This window comes from Sebastes umbrosus, chromosome 8, assembly GCF_015220745.1.
Source record: "Sebastes umbrosus isolate fSebUmb1 chromosome 8, fSebUmb1.pri, whole genome shotgun sequence".
Lineage (NCBI taxonomy): Eukaryota > Metazoa > Chordata > Actinopteri > Perciformes > Sebastidae > Sebastes > Sebastes umbrosus.
The window spans coordinates 26,053,917-26,067,091 of NC_051276.1; the positions used below are offsets into that span (position 1 = coordinate 26,053,917).

Consider the following 13,175-nt stretch of genomic DNA (forward strand, 5'->3'; position numbering starts at 1 on the left):
CTCATGAATGAATGAATGAATGAATGAATGAATGAATGAATGAATGAATGAGAGAGAAAATGTGCCAGAAAGTAAAACAAATACAGTCAGGTTGAGAAACTTTATGTAGATTCTATATCATGATTATTATTTGTACATTTACTGTGACACAATGTGGAAAACAACAGTCATTTTAGTGAGTTTTCTCTCATGTTTTTGGAAAATACTCTCAAAATAAATTGCACAGACATTTGACCACTTTGACTTGTGATGAATAGGAGAATAAGCAAATTAAATGAAAGATAAATAACAAGTTTAATTTGTATAAATGCAGATTTAGAGAGTGCTATATATTTAGTCCAACTGGATGAAACTAACAAAGTCATGCAACTGGTTTAGTGTCAGTCAGCCTGTTGAAATGTTCAGTCCTCGTTAGACTAAAACATTACAATCCTCTCCTTGTTTTTGTGCGTTTTTATGAATATTTCTATTATTTATTTAGTGAAACAAAACAGGAGAAGTCACAATTATTTATACATATTTTGCATTTTATTGTTTTTTGTCTATGAAAATTGATTATAGATTTTTAAAAAATTGTTTTGTTCTTAATCAAGAGGAAAGTGTTCAACTCTGAATGACATCCTGACACCATCTGCTGGTGACATAATGACATGGCAGCATTTCCTGATAATAATTCACCCTGTGACAGAGGTGAGTGTAAATGAAAGTAGATTTTGACATTGTTGAGCAGAGCTGAGACGCCATCACAGGGTGTGAGATCTCTGCTGGAAAACACACATTTGGATTATTTGAAGCAATCAAGAGACGGGACAGTAACTCGGTGAGTCTTGCTTTTGAAAGACAATTTAGATACCAAGACAAATGGCTGAGAAAATTGCTCTTTTTGAACGTTTCCTGAACTGCCATGTGTGTTCAGAGACTTTCAGAGATCCTGTGTCTCTGAGCTGCAACCACAGCTTCTGTTCAAGCTGCCTGAAGAAATTCTGGGAACAAGCTGAAAACAAAAACTGTCCCATTTGTAAAACAAAGTCCTCAACGGATGACCCAGCAGTGAACTTTGCACTGAAGGAACTGTCTGATTCGTTTGCTGAGAGACAGAAAACTGGATCATCTGAAACAGAAAAAGAAGAGAAGAAGGTGGAGGTGGTGTGTAGTAAACATCCAGAAGAGCCTAAACTGTTCTGTGAGGATGAAGAGAGAGCTGTGTGTCCTGTCTGTGACTTTTCTCTCCACCAGAGTCACAAGGTGGTTCCTGTAGAACAAGCAGTCAGTGACCTGAAGGACCAGCTGAAATCTGACTTAAAGTCTCTACAGGACAAGAGGGACAAACACAAACAAGTGGAGAAAACATACAATGAAGTGATTCAACACTCCAAGAAGCAGCTGTTGTCCACAGAGAGGCAGATCAGAGCAGAGTTCAACAAGCTCCACCAGTTCCTGAAAGAGGAAGAGGAGTCCAGACTGGCAGCTCTGAGGGAGGAAGAGGAGCAGAAGGGGAAGACTATCAGCAGAGAGATGAAGATGATTCAGGTGCACATCTCCTCTCTGTCAGACAGTATCTCTGCTGTTGAAGAAGACCTGCAGAAACACAACGTGCCCTTCCTCAGCAGTTATGAAGCCACTCAGACCAGAGCCAGAGTCCAGTGCTCACTGTCAGATCCACAGCTGGTCTCAGGAGCGCTGATAGATGTGGCCAAACACCTGGGCAACCTGTCCTTCAGAGTCTGGGGGAAGATGAAGGACAAGGTCCACTTCAGTCCTGTCATTCTGGACCCAAACACTGCAAACCCCATTCTCTATCTGTCTGATGATCTGACCAGTGTGAGATGTGGAGACACAAGGCAGCAGCTTCCTGACAATCCAGAGAGACTCACTAAGTATCTCACTGTTCTGGGCTCTGAGGGCTTCAGCTCAGGGAAACACAGCTGGGAGGTGGAGGTGGGAGACCATCCTGTCTGGTTTTTAGGTTTGGCTAAAGAGTCAGCTGACAGGAAGGAGAACGCAGGAGTTTCACCAGAAGATGGAATCTGGTGTTTAGTTCATGACAGTGGAAAATACACTAATGATCTTGGTGAGACAGTCGGAGTGAAGAAGAGTCTCCAGAGGATCAGAGTCCAGCTGGACTATGACAGGGGGGAGGTGTCCTTCTACGACCCTGAAGACATCACTCACATCTACACTTACAGAGACACTTTCACTGAGAAACTCTTCCCATGGTTCTTTATTGGACTGGCTGGTGATGCTAAAACTGCTGATATCAAAATCTGTCAAACTGAGATTCTCTGTGATGTTCAGATACGTTGGTGTTAGTTCAGACAGAAACTGTTTCTCTGTCCTGTCTCTACTGTCCCAAATGAATTATGCAAAACTGTTTTCATCTTCCTTTATTGTTTAATGTAACCCATTTTAAAAATATGAACACAGAAGTAATTTCTTATATCTGAAATTCATTTTTCGGAAATACCATGAGAAATTAAGAATTTGTTGTTTAGCAAAAATGTGTTGAAGACGGTAACTAAGATTAATCCACAAGAAAATGTGGATACAAAAACTGTATCACATCATCAGGAGACAAACTTTATAGATTAAAGATGTTAATTATTCTGGTTATCAGCATCTTGTTTTGAGTCAAACAACATTATATAGTAGTTTCAATCATTAGTTGTAGTTTTTTATATTTTTTAAGATCTTCTGATGAGTTGTTTTAGTTTTGGATCTCTTGTTTTAATGATGTTTTATTTTAAGATAAGATAAAACTTTATTCATCCTGAGGGAAATTGCTGTGCAGTAGTTTAAAAAAAAAGTGAGAAAAGTGTAAACATAAAAAATGTAAATATAAAGTCTATGACAATATGGTGTAAATATATACAAAAATATATACAATGTCAGAATCAGGTTAACAGTGTGGATCATAAAAATATAAACATGCTTTGATTCAGTCTTTAATTCTTACAGCGCTTCTTCAAACTGTATATGATATTTTTTGTAGTGTATTCATGATCAATAATATGAATGATAAATGACAATGTCCAGTTTGTGATCAAAATAAAGGAAATATCAGCACTACAATTTAGTTTCATGTTTTTTTTTATATAAAATTTAAATCCAATATATCTTTATAAAATGTACATCTTGTAACTTTCCTAGTGCTCTAGGAACTACACTGTGCCAGACCCCCCCAGCCTGTTCGATGGCCACGTCTGGCCCATGTGTTTGAAACACAACAACATCTTGTGTCGCTGTTAATTATTCTGGTTATCAGAATCTTGTTTTGAGTCAAACAGCATTATATAGTAGTTTCAATCATTAGTTTAAGTTTTTGATATTTTTGGGATCTTCTGATGAGTTGTTTTAGTTTTGAATCTCAACATATATATATATATATATATAGTATATATCATAAATTAAAACAAACAGTGCTCATCTCAAATTAATTTGTACATATCAAATAAAGAGAATAGTTTAACAGATTTACTGAGCAGTTTTAACTCATTCTTCATACTGGTCAGACAGGGTTTAGTGTTGAGTTATCTGCATTAATGTATAAAAATGTACTTAACCCTCCTGTTTCTTCCCGTCCGTCGACCATGCAACTTTTGTCTTCCAACCAGATAAAATCAGGAAAATCCTCTAAAGACAATCCTCTGGTGAACTTTGCACTGAAGGAACTGTCTGACTCGTTTTCTGAGAGACAGAAAGCTGGATCATCTGAGACAGAAAAAGAAGAGAAGAAGGTGGAGGTGGTGTGTAGTAAACATCAAGAAGAGCCTAGACTGTTCTGTAAGGATGAAGAGAGAGCTGTGTGTCCTGTCTGTGAGTTTTCTCTCCACCAGAGTCACAAGGTGGTTCCTGTAGAACAAGCAGTCAGTGACCTGAAGGACCAGCTGAAGTCTGACTTAGAGTCTCTACAGGACAAGAGGGACAAACACAAACAAGTGGAGAAAACATACCATGAAGTGATTCAACACTCCAAGAAGCAGCTGTTGTCCACAGAGAGGCAGATCAGAGCAGAGTTCAACAAGCTCCACCAGTTCCTGAAAGAGGAAGAGGAGTCCAGACTGGCAGCTCTGAGGGAGGAAGAGGAGCAGAAGGGGAAGACTATCAGCAGAGAGATGAAGATGATTCAGGAGCACATCTCCTCTCTGTCAGACAGTATCTCTGCTGTTGAAGAAGACCTGCAGAAACACAACGTGCCCTTCCTCAGCAGTTATAAAGCCACTCAGACCAGAGCCAGAGTCCAGTGCTCACTGTCAGATCCACAGCTGGTCTCAGGAGCGCTGATAGATGTGGCCAAACACCTGGGCAACCTGTCCTTCAGAGTCTGGGAGAAGATGAAGGACAAGGTCCACTTCAGTCCTGTCATTCTGGACCCAAACACTGCAAACCGCTGTCTCTATCTGTCTGATGATCTGACCAGTGTGAGACTTGGAAACACAAACCAGCAGCTTCCTGACAATCCAGAGAGAAACACATATTCTGCCACTGTTCTGGGCTCTGAGGGCTTCAGCTCAGGGAAACACAGCTGGGAGGTAGAGATGGGAGACCATCCTCACTGGTATGTAGGTTTGGCTAAAGAGTCAGTTGACAGGAAGGGACAGATATATGCCTCAGCAAAGTATGGAACCTGGTGTTTAACTCATTTCAGTGGAAAATACACTGATGTTGTTGGTGAGACAGTCGGAGTGAAGAAGAGTCTCCAGAGGATCAGAGTCCAGCTGGACTATGACAGGGGGGAGGTGTCCTTCTACGACCCTGAAGACATGACTCACATCTACACTCACAGAGACACTTTCACTGAGAAACTCTTCCCATTTTTCTGTATTATGTCAGCTGGTGATGCTAAAACTGTTGATATCAAAATCAGTCAAACTGAGATTCTCTGTGATGTTCAGACACGTTGGTGTTAGTTCAGACTTTAATCTGACTTCACTGTCTGTCTAGATCTCATTGAAATAATCAAAACAATCAACAGTTATAACAGAAATAATATTTACTCAATACTTAAACTGCATTACATCATCAGGTCTTAAACTTTTATACAGCTCCAAATCAGTTTACTTATTTACCTGGTTATCAGCATCTTGTGTTTAATCAGACCACAATATAACATCTGCTGTTTCCACTATACCAAACACTTTGTTTCAGCTGTGTGATTCTTTAAGGGGAGACTCTACAGGTGAATAGGGTAAAATATTATACTAATAGATATCACCATGAAACTTCCCCAGTTGATTACTGACATTAAGACAATTATTTTTTGTATTATAAGTTTCTGAAATGTTATGTTTAATTATGCAAATGAGGCATTTTCTATAGCTAACTTTGGGTGAATTTAGGAGAAATCTACAGACACAAATAGACAAAGTAGTAAAATTAATTCCAATCCCAAATTAATAAATTTTATTTTATTGTTTTCATGCAACTCACTGTAAAAACATGAACCCAATTATTTGTTATATCTGAAATTCATTTTTGAAAATACCTTGAGAAATTAAGGATTTGTTTTTAGAAAAAATGTGTTAAAGACGGTAACTAAGATTAATCCACAAGAAAATGTGACTACAAAATGTGTATCACATCATCTTGAGACAAACTTTAAAGATTAAAGCTGTTAATTATTCTGGTTATCAGCATCTTGTTTTGAGTCAAACAACATTATATAGTAGTTTCAATCATTAGTTTTTGGATCTCTTGTTTTAATGGTGTTTTATTTTAAGATAAGATAAAACTTTATTCATCCTGAGGGAAATTGCTGTGCAGCAGTTGCAATACAACGTGAGAAGAGTGTAAATATAAAAAGTGTAAATTTAAAGTCTATGACAATATGGTGTAAATATATAAAAAATATATATACAATGCCAAAATCAAGTCAACAGTGTGGATCATAAAAATATAAACATGCTTTGATTCAGTCTTTAATTCTTACAGCGCTTCTTCAAACTGTATATAATATTTTTTGTAGTGTATACATGATCAATAATATGAATGATAAATGACAATGTCCAGTTTGTGATCAAAATAAAGGAAATATCAACACTACAATTTAGTTTCATGTTTTTTTTTATATAAAATTTAAATCCAATATATCTTTATAAAATGTACATCTTGTAACTTTCCTAGTGCTCTAGGAACTACACTGTGCCAGACCCCCCCAGCCTGTTCGATGGCCACGTCTGGCCCATGTGTTTGAAACACAACAACATCTTGTGTCGAGCTTTTATCTTGTAAAGATAAAAGCTGTTAATTATTCTGGTTATCAGAATCTTGTTTTGAGTCAAACAACATTATATAGTAGTTTCAATCATTAGTTTAAGTTTTTGATATTTTTGGGATCTTCTGATGAGTTGTTTTAGTTTTGAATCTCAAAATATGTATATATATATCTATATATATATATATAAAACATTCAAATAGAATAAAAAAAAGTAAAACTGGTCAAGGAACAAGAAATAAAAAATAATAAATGAGAAAACAAAATTATATATATATATATACAGTGTATATATATATATACACTGTATATATCATAAATTAAAAGAAACAGTGCTCATCTCAAATTAATTTGTACATATCAAATAAAGAGAATAATTTAACAGCTTTTTTAGTCAGTCATAATGGACAAAGATTTACTTAGCAGTTTTAACTCATTCTTCATACTAGTCAGACAGGGTTTAATTTTGAGTTATCTGCATTAATGTATAAAAAAATGTGCTTAATAATAGTAAAATATTGATAACAAAATCCAAATTCAGATTCGCAGCAAAGATACCAAATTTGACCGTTTTCTCTCTGAATGGTGACAGCTCAGTCCTCTTAGATTGTAGCCAGCTCTGCATGTCATTCCAGAAAAACTTCACTGATTCACAATAAAAAAAAACACATGTTCCAAACTTTCAATTTCACTTTCACAAAATAAACAGTTATTCACATCAAAGTTAAACCTCAGTCTCAAGAATTTGTTCGTTGGGTAAATCTCATTCAGGATTTTGAAGTTCACCTCTTTCACCTTAGGAGGGAGAGGGAATGAAATATATTAGGGAAGTATTCTCTTAACAGAATATTACTAATAACTTTGTTGGTAATCTTGCTGTCACACAAATCAATTCCTTCTACACAGAGCTGTCTTAGACTAGGGGAGATATTTGAATACAAGATGTCTTCTATCACCATTGATCTAAGGCAGGGGTCAGCAAACAGCAGCTCCAGACAGATTTTTTTTTTTTTCTTTGACTAAAATGGCTCTTTTGATAGTAAAGCTTGCTGACCCCTGATCTAAGGGAAGCTGGTACGGCTTTTATCTTTCTATTATGGTTCTTAACGGTACATTGGATTGAGAACTTCTCACAAAACTCTTCATGCTGTCACAAGTTTCCACTCTCATCCATGAAATGGGCTACAGCCCAAATCCCTTTGGATTTCCAATCCTCTATGTACACTGATTTTTTTACTCCACAAAATGTGTCTATTGTTCCACACAGGTGTGTTATGTGGTGTAAAGTTATGTTTGTAAATTAACTTCCAGTAGAGGAGCACTTGCTGATGGAAAGCAGAAAGTTTGACAATGTAAAAATCCCATTGGCTTTGTGATTCTGACTTCCAGGTTGGCCTACATTAATTCATCATCCCTGCACCGCTCTATTTGCTTCTGTAAAGTCACATGACCAATTAACTGATTGTAGAAACAACCTCATAGCAGCCTGATGACGGCTAAATAGCTGAAAACATGTGAGGAATAAATGAAATGTGCAACTTGTTTAATTTAGATGGAGTTGTTTTGATTCTCACACTGGTCTGTACCTCACTGTGTGTGTTGTCAACATTAGAAACAGTCAGAAATCACATTTAAAAGATGGTTCAACTTTACCCTCCTACAACTTCACTGCATCATTATAATCTCATATAAAAACAAACGAACAAGCAGAATCATGTCAGATGTTGATCAGCTTTGTTAGTTGAAGTCGTAACAGTGTGTTGATACTCCAGTCTGTTCTAGACAGCCTCACTGAAGAGAGGGAGCACTGAGGGTTGTATACACAGAGATGTAGTGATGGCTGTCTAAACTGACCTTAAGGAGCATTAAGATGTTCACTATAAAGATGTGTTTCTTTAAACCAGTTGAGTCAGTCAGCAGGACTGTATAATGCTAACACAGTGTATGAAGGCTGTAGAGATGGATAAGCATTTCCAAGAAGACAACATTGTTTAAGAAATGATTTCACTTTTACATTTGATTAATTCTGTAACCTACTGAATGCAGTTTTCAGGGACAACATGCTCACATGTGCATAATGTCATCAACATTACTGAATGTACAGTATGTATACAACATGTGATTGCATGGACACATTTTACTTTCTGTAAAACACCACAAGATGGAGACAAAGTCCACGTTTTGTTGCTCATTTTGAACACTGAACATTTTATTTCTGTTACTTATTTACATGCATATTGTTGTTTGCTGCACAGGTTGATCAATAGTAGCTCCTCTTAGTAGTTTCTGATAGATTTTTCTTTTAATGCGTATTCTTCAACATACTGTATGTCCAGAGTATCTAAGAAATGCATCACTGCTGTGTCTCTTGATGTTGTTGCTGCTTCATCAGGCACCAAATGAGTCAAATCATCTCAAACACATGATTCAGATTGAATTATATCTCAGACATGAGTCTTTTCAGCTCTTAAGAGGCCAGCATTTATTTTGTGCTGCTGTACCATCATCATCAAAACCCATGAATGAATGAATGAATGAATGAATGAATGAATGAATGAGAGAGAAAATGTGCCAGAAAGTAAAACAAATACAGTCAGGTTGAGAGACTTTATGTAGATTCTATATCATGATTATTATTTGTATATTTACTGTGACACAATGTGAAAAACAACAGTCATTTTAGTGAGTTTTCTCTCATGTTTTTGGAAAATACTCTCAAAATAAATTGCACAGACATTTGACCACTTTGACTTGTGATGAATAGGAGAATAAGCAAATGAAATGAAAAATAAATAACAAGTTTAATTTCTATAAATGCAGATTTAGAGAGTGCTATCTATTTAGTCCAACTGGATGAAATTAACAAAGTCATACAACTGGTTTAGTGTCAGTCAGCCTGTTGAAATGTTCAGTCCTCGTTAGACTAAAACATTACAATCATCTCCTTGTTTTTTGGCATTTTATGAACATTTCTATTATTTATTTAGTGAAACAAAACAGGAGAAGTCACAATTATTTATACATATTTTGCATTTTATTGTTTTTTGTCTATGAAAATTGATTATAGATTTAAAAAGAAATGTTATTGTTCTTAATCAAGAGGAAAGTGTTGAACTCTGAAAACATCCTGACACCATCTGCTGGTGACATAATGACATGGCAGCATTTCCTGATAATAATTCACCTTGTGACAGAGGTGAGTGTAAATGAAAGTAGATTTTGACATTGTTGATCAGAGCTGAGACGCCATCACAGGGTGTGAGATCTCTGCTGGAAAACACACGTTTGGATTATTTGAAGCAATCAAGAGACGGGACAGTAACTCGGTGAGTCTTGCTTTTGAAAGACAATTTAGATACCAAGACAAATGGCTGAGAAAACCGCTCTTTTTGAAAGTTTCCTGAACTGCCATGTGTGTTCAGAGACTTTCAGAGATCCTGTGTCTCTGAGCTGCAACCACAACTTCTGTTCAAGCTGCCTGAAGAAAATCTGGGAACAAGCTGAAAACAAAAACTGTCCCATTTGTAAAAGAAAATCCTCAAAGGATCATCTCTGGGTGAACTTTTCACTGAAGGAACTGTCTGACTCGTTTGCTGAGAGACAGAAAGCTGGATCATCTGAGCCAGAAATAAAGAAGAAGAAGGTGGAGGTGGTGTGTAGTAAACATCAAGAAGAGACTAAACTGTTCTGTAAGGATGAAGAGAGAGCTGTGTGTCCTGTCTGTGACTTTTCCTTCCACCAGAATCACAAGGTGGTTCCTGTAGAACAAGCAGTCAGTGACCTGAAGGACCAGCTGAAATCTGACTTAGAGTCTCTACAGGACAAGAGGGACAAACACAAACAAGTGGAGAAAACATACCATGAAGTGATTCAACACTCCAAGAAGCAGCTGTTGTCCACAGAGAGGCAGATCAGAGCAGAGTTCAACAAGCTCCACCAGTTCCTGAAAGAGGAAGAGGAGTCCAGACTGGCAGCTCTGAGGGAGGAAGAGGAGCAGAAGGGGAAGACTATCAGCAGAGAGATGAAGATGATTCAGGAGCACATCTCCTCTCTGTCAGCCAGTATCTCTGCTGTTGAAGAAGACCTGCAGAAACACAACGTGCCCTTCCTCAGCAGTTATAAAGCCACTCAGACCAGAGCCAGAGTCCAGTGCTCACTGTCAGATCCACAGCTGGTCTCAGGAGCGCTGATAGATGTGGCCAAACACCTGGGCAACCTGTCCTTCAGAGTCTGGGAGAAGATGAAGGACAAGGTCCACTTCAGTCCTGTCATTCTGGACCCAAACACTGCATGCCCCATTCTCTATCTGTCTGATGATCTGACCAGTGTGAGATGTGGAGACACAAACCAGCAGCTTCCTGACAATCCAGAGAGAAACACTAGGTATCCCACTGTTCTGGGCTCTGAGGGCTTCAGCTCAGGGAAACACAGCTGGGAGGTGGAGGTGGGAGACCATCCTGAATGGAATGTAGGTTTGGCTAAAGAGTCAGCTGACAGGAAGGGGAAGGCAGACGCTTCACCAAAATATGGATTCTGGTCTTTATTTCATCGCAGTGGAAAATACACTAATGATCTTTGTGAGACAGTCGGAGTGAAGAAGAGTCTCCAGAGGATCAGAGTCCAGCTGGACTATGACATGGGGGAGTTGTCCTTCTACGACCCTGAAGACATGACTCACATCTCCACTCACAGAGACACTTTCACTGAGAAACTCTTCCCATATTTCAGTATTGGACCAGCTGGTGATGCTAAAACTGTTGATATCAAAATCTGTCAAACTGAGATTCTCTGTGATGTTCAGACACGTTGGTGTTAGTTCAGACTTTAATCTGACTTCACTGTCTGTCTAGATCTCATTGAAATAATCAAGACAATCAACAGTTATAACAGAAATAATATTTACTCAATACTTAAACTGCGTTACATCATCAGGTCTAAAACTTTCATACAGCTCCAAATCAGTTTACTTCATAACCTGGTTATCAGCATCTTGTGTTTAATCAGACCACAATATAACATCTGCTGTATCCACTATACCAAACACTTTGTTTCAGCTGTGTGATTCTTTAAGGGGAGACTCTACAGGTGAATAGGGTCAAATATTTAACTAATAGATATCAACATGAAACTTCCCCAGTTGATTACTGACATTAAGACAGTTATTTTTTGCACGACAAGTTTTCTGAAATGTTATGTTTAAATATGCAAATGAGGCATTATCTAAATATAACTTTGGGTGAATTTAGGAGAAATCTGCAGACACAAATAAACAAAGAAGTAAAATGAATTCCAATCCCAAATTAATTAATATTATTTTATTGTTTTCATGCAACTCACTGTAAAAACATGAACACAATTTTTTTTTATATCTGAAATTCATTTTTTATAAAATACCTTGAGAAATTAAGGATTTGTTGTTTAGTAAACATGTTAAAGACGGTAACTAAAATTAATCCACAAGAAATTGTGGCTACAAAATCTGCATCACATCATCAGGAGACAAACTTTAAAGATAAAAGCTGTTAATTATTCTGGTTATCAGCATCTTGTTTTGAGTCAAACAACATTATAGAGTAGTTTCAATCATTAGTTTTAGTTTATTTATATTTTTGGGATCTTCTGATGAGTTGTTTTAGTTTTGGATCTCTTGTTTTAATGTTGTTTTATTTTAAGATGAGTTAAAAACTTTATTCATCCTGAGGGAAATTGCTGTGCAGTAGTTGCAATACAAAGTGAGGAGAGTGTAAATATAAAGTCTAACAATATGGTGTAAGTCTAAAATATATACAATGTCAGAATCAGGTTAACAGTATGGATCATAAAAATATAAACATGCTTTGATTCAGTCTTTAATTCTTACAGCGCTTCTTCAAACTGTATATAATATTTTTTTGTAGTGTATAAATGATCAATAATATGAATGATAAATGACAATGTCCAGTTTGTGATCAAAATAAAGGAAATATCAGCAGTACAATTTAGTTTAATGTTTTTTTTGTAATTTAATCAACTATATCTTTTCAAAATATACATCAGATGGATGCTGCTTCACATGATGTGTAATTAAATCACCAGCAGTTTTTATTCTGTAGTTTGTGTATGAGGTTGTTTCCACTTTCTTTACATAAATCTGTCAAATGTTCACTTTCACTGAGAAACTCTTCTCATATTTCGGTATTAGATCAGCTGGTAATGCTAAAACTACTGATATCAAAATCTGTCAAACTGAGATTTAACTGAACTCTGTGAAATTCAGACATGTTAGTGTTAGTTAAGACTTTAGTCTGACTTCAGTGTCTCTCTAGAGCTCATTGGAATAATCAAGACAAAAAACAGTTAATCCAGAAAAAAATATGTAGTCAATTCTCAAACTGCATTAAGTTACGTCATCAGGTGATAAACCTTCATATACAAATCAAGACTGATTTATAAATTACAACTTATTAACCTGGTTATCAAAATCTTGTTTTTAATCAGACCACAAAATGTATATGTAAAAATCTGTCTCTGATTTAATTTAATTTGTTCTTTTGGTCTTTTGTTGTCAAGAACTGTCTCTATTGTCTAAAATGAATTATGCAAAATGGTTGTCATCTTCGTTTATTGTTTTCCTGCAATTTTCTGTAAAAACATGAACACATAAATCATTGTTTTAATCTGAAATTAATTTTTGAAATTTCTTGATTCATTAATTAGTTATATTTTGTTTAGGTAAATATATTTTTAATTAAATATCTAAATCAACTATATCTTTATAAAATGTAGATCAGATGGATGCTGCTTCACATGATGTGTAATTAAATTAACACCAGTTTTTATTGTGTCTGTGTGAGCTTCTTTACATACATCTATCAAATGGTCATGTAAAAAAATAGGCTACAAAGAAAATTAATGAAATCATAACACCAGTTTTTGCAAAATACAATATATAATCTTTACCCATTAATGCTTAAATATCCTTTTT

General features: G+C 36.2%; 2 protein-coding genes across 2 annotated transcripts; both read left to right on the top strand.

Moving 5' to 3' along the window:
* Positions 1-601: 601 nt before the first annotated feature.
* LOC119492615 (zinc-binding protein A33-like) lies at positions 602-2,685 on the top strand. Its single transcript, XM_037777184.1, has one exon. The coding sequence runs from the start codon at positions 862-864 to the stop codon at positions 2,308-2,310; it is 1,449 nt and encodes a 482-aa protein (XP_037633112.1). The 5' UTR covers positions 602-861; the 3' UTR covers positions 2,311-2,685.
* A 6,720-nt stretch (positions 2,686-9,405) lies between these two features.
* On the top strand, positions 9,406-11,295 carry LOC119492616 (zinc-binding protein A33-like). The gene has a single exon (XM_037777185.1). The coding sequence runs from the start codon at positions 9,579-9,581 to the stop codon at positions 11,025-11,027; it is 1,449 nt and encodes a 482-aa protein (XP_037633113.1). The 5' UTR covers positions 9,406-9,578; the 3' UTR covers positions 11,028-11,295.
* Positions 11,296-13,175: the final 1,880 nt, after the last annotated feature.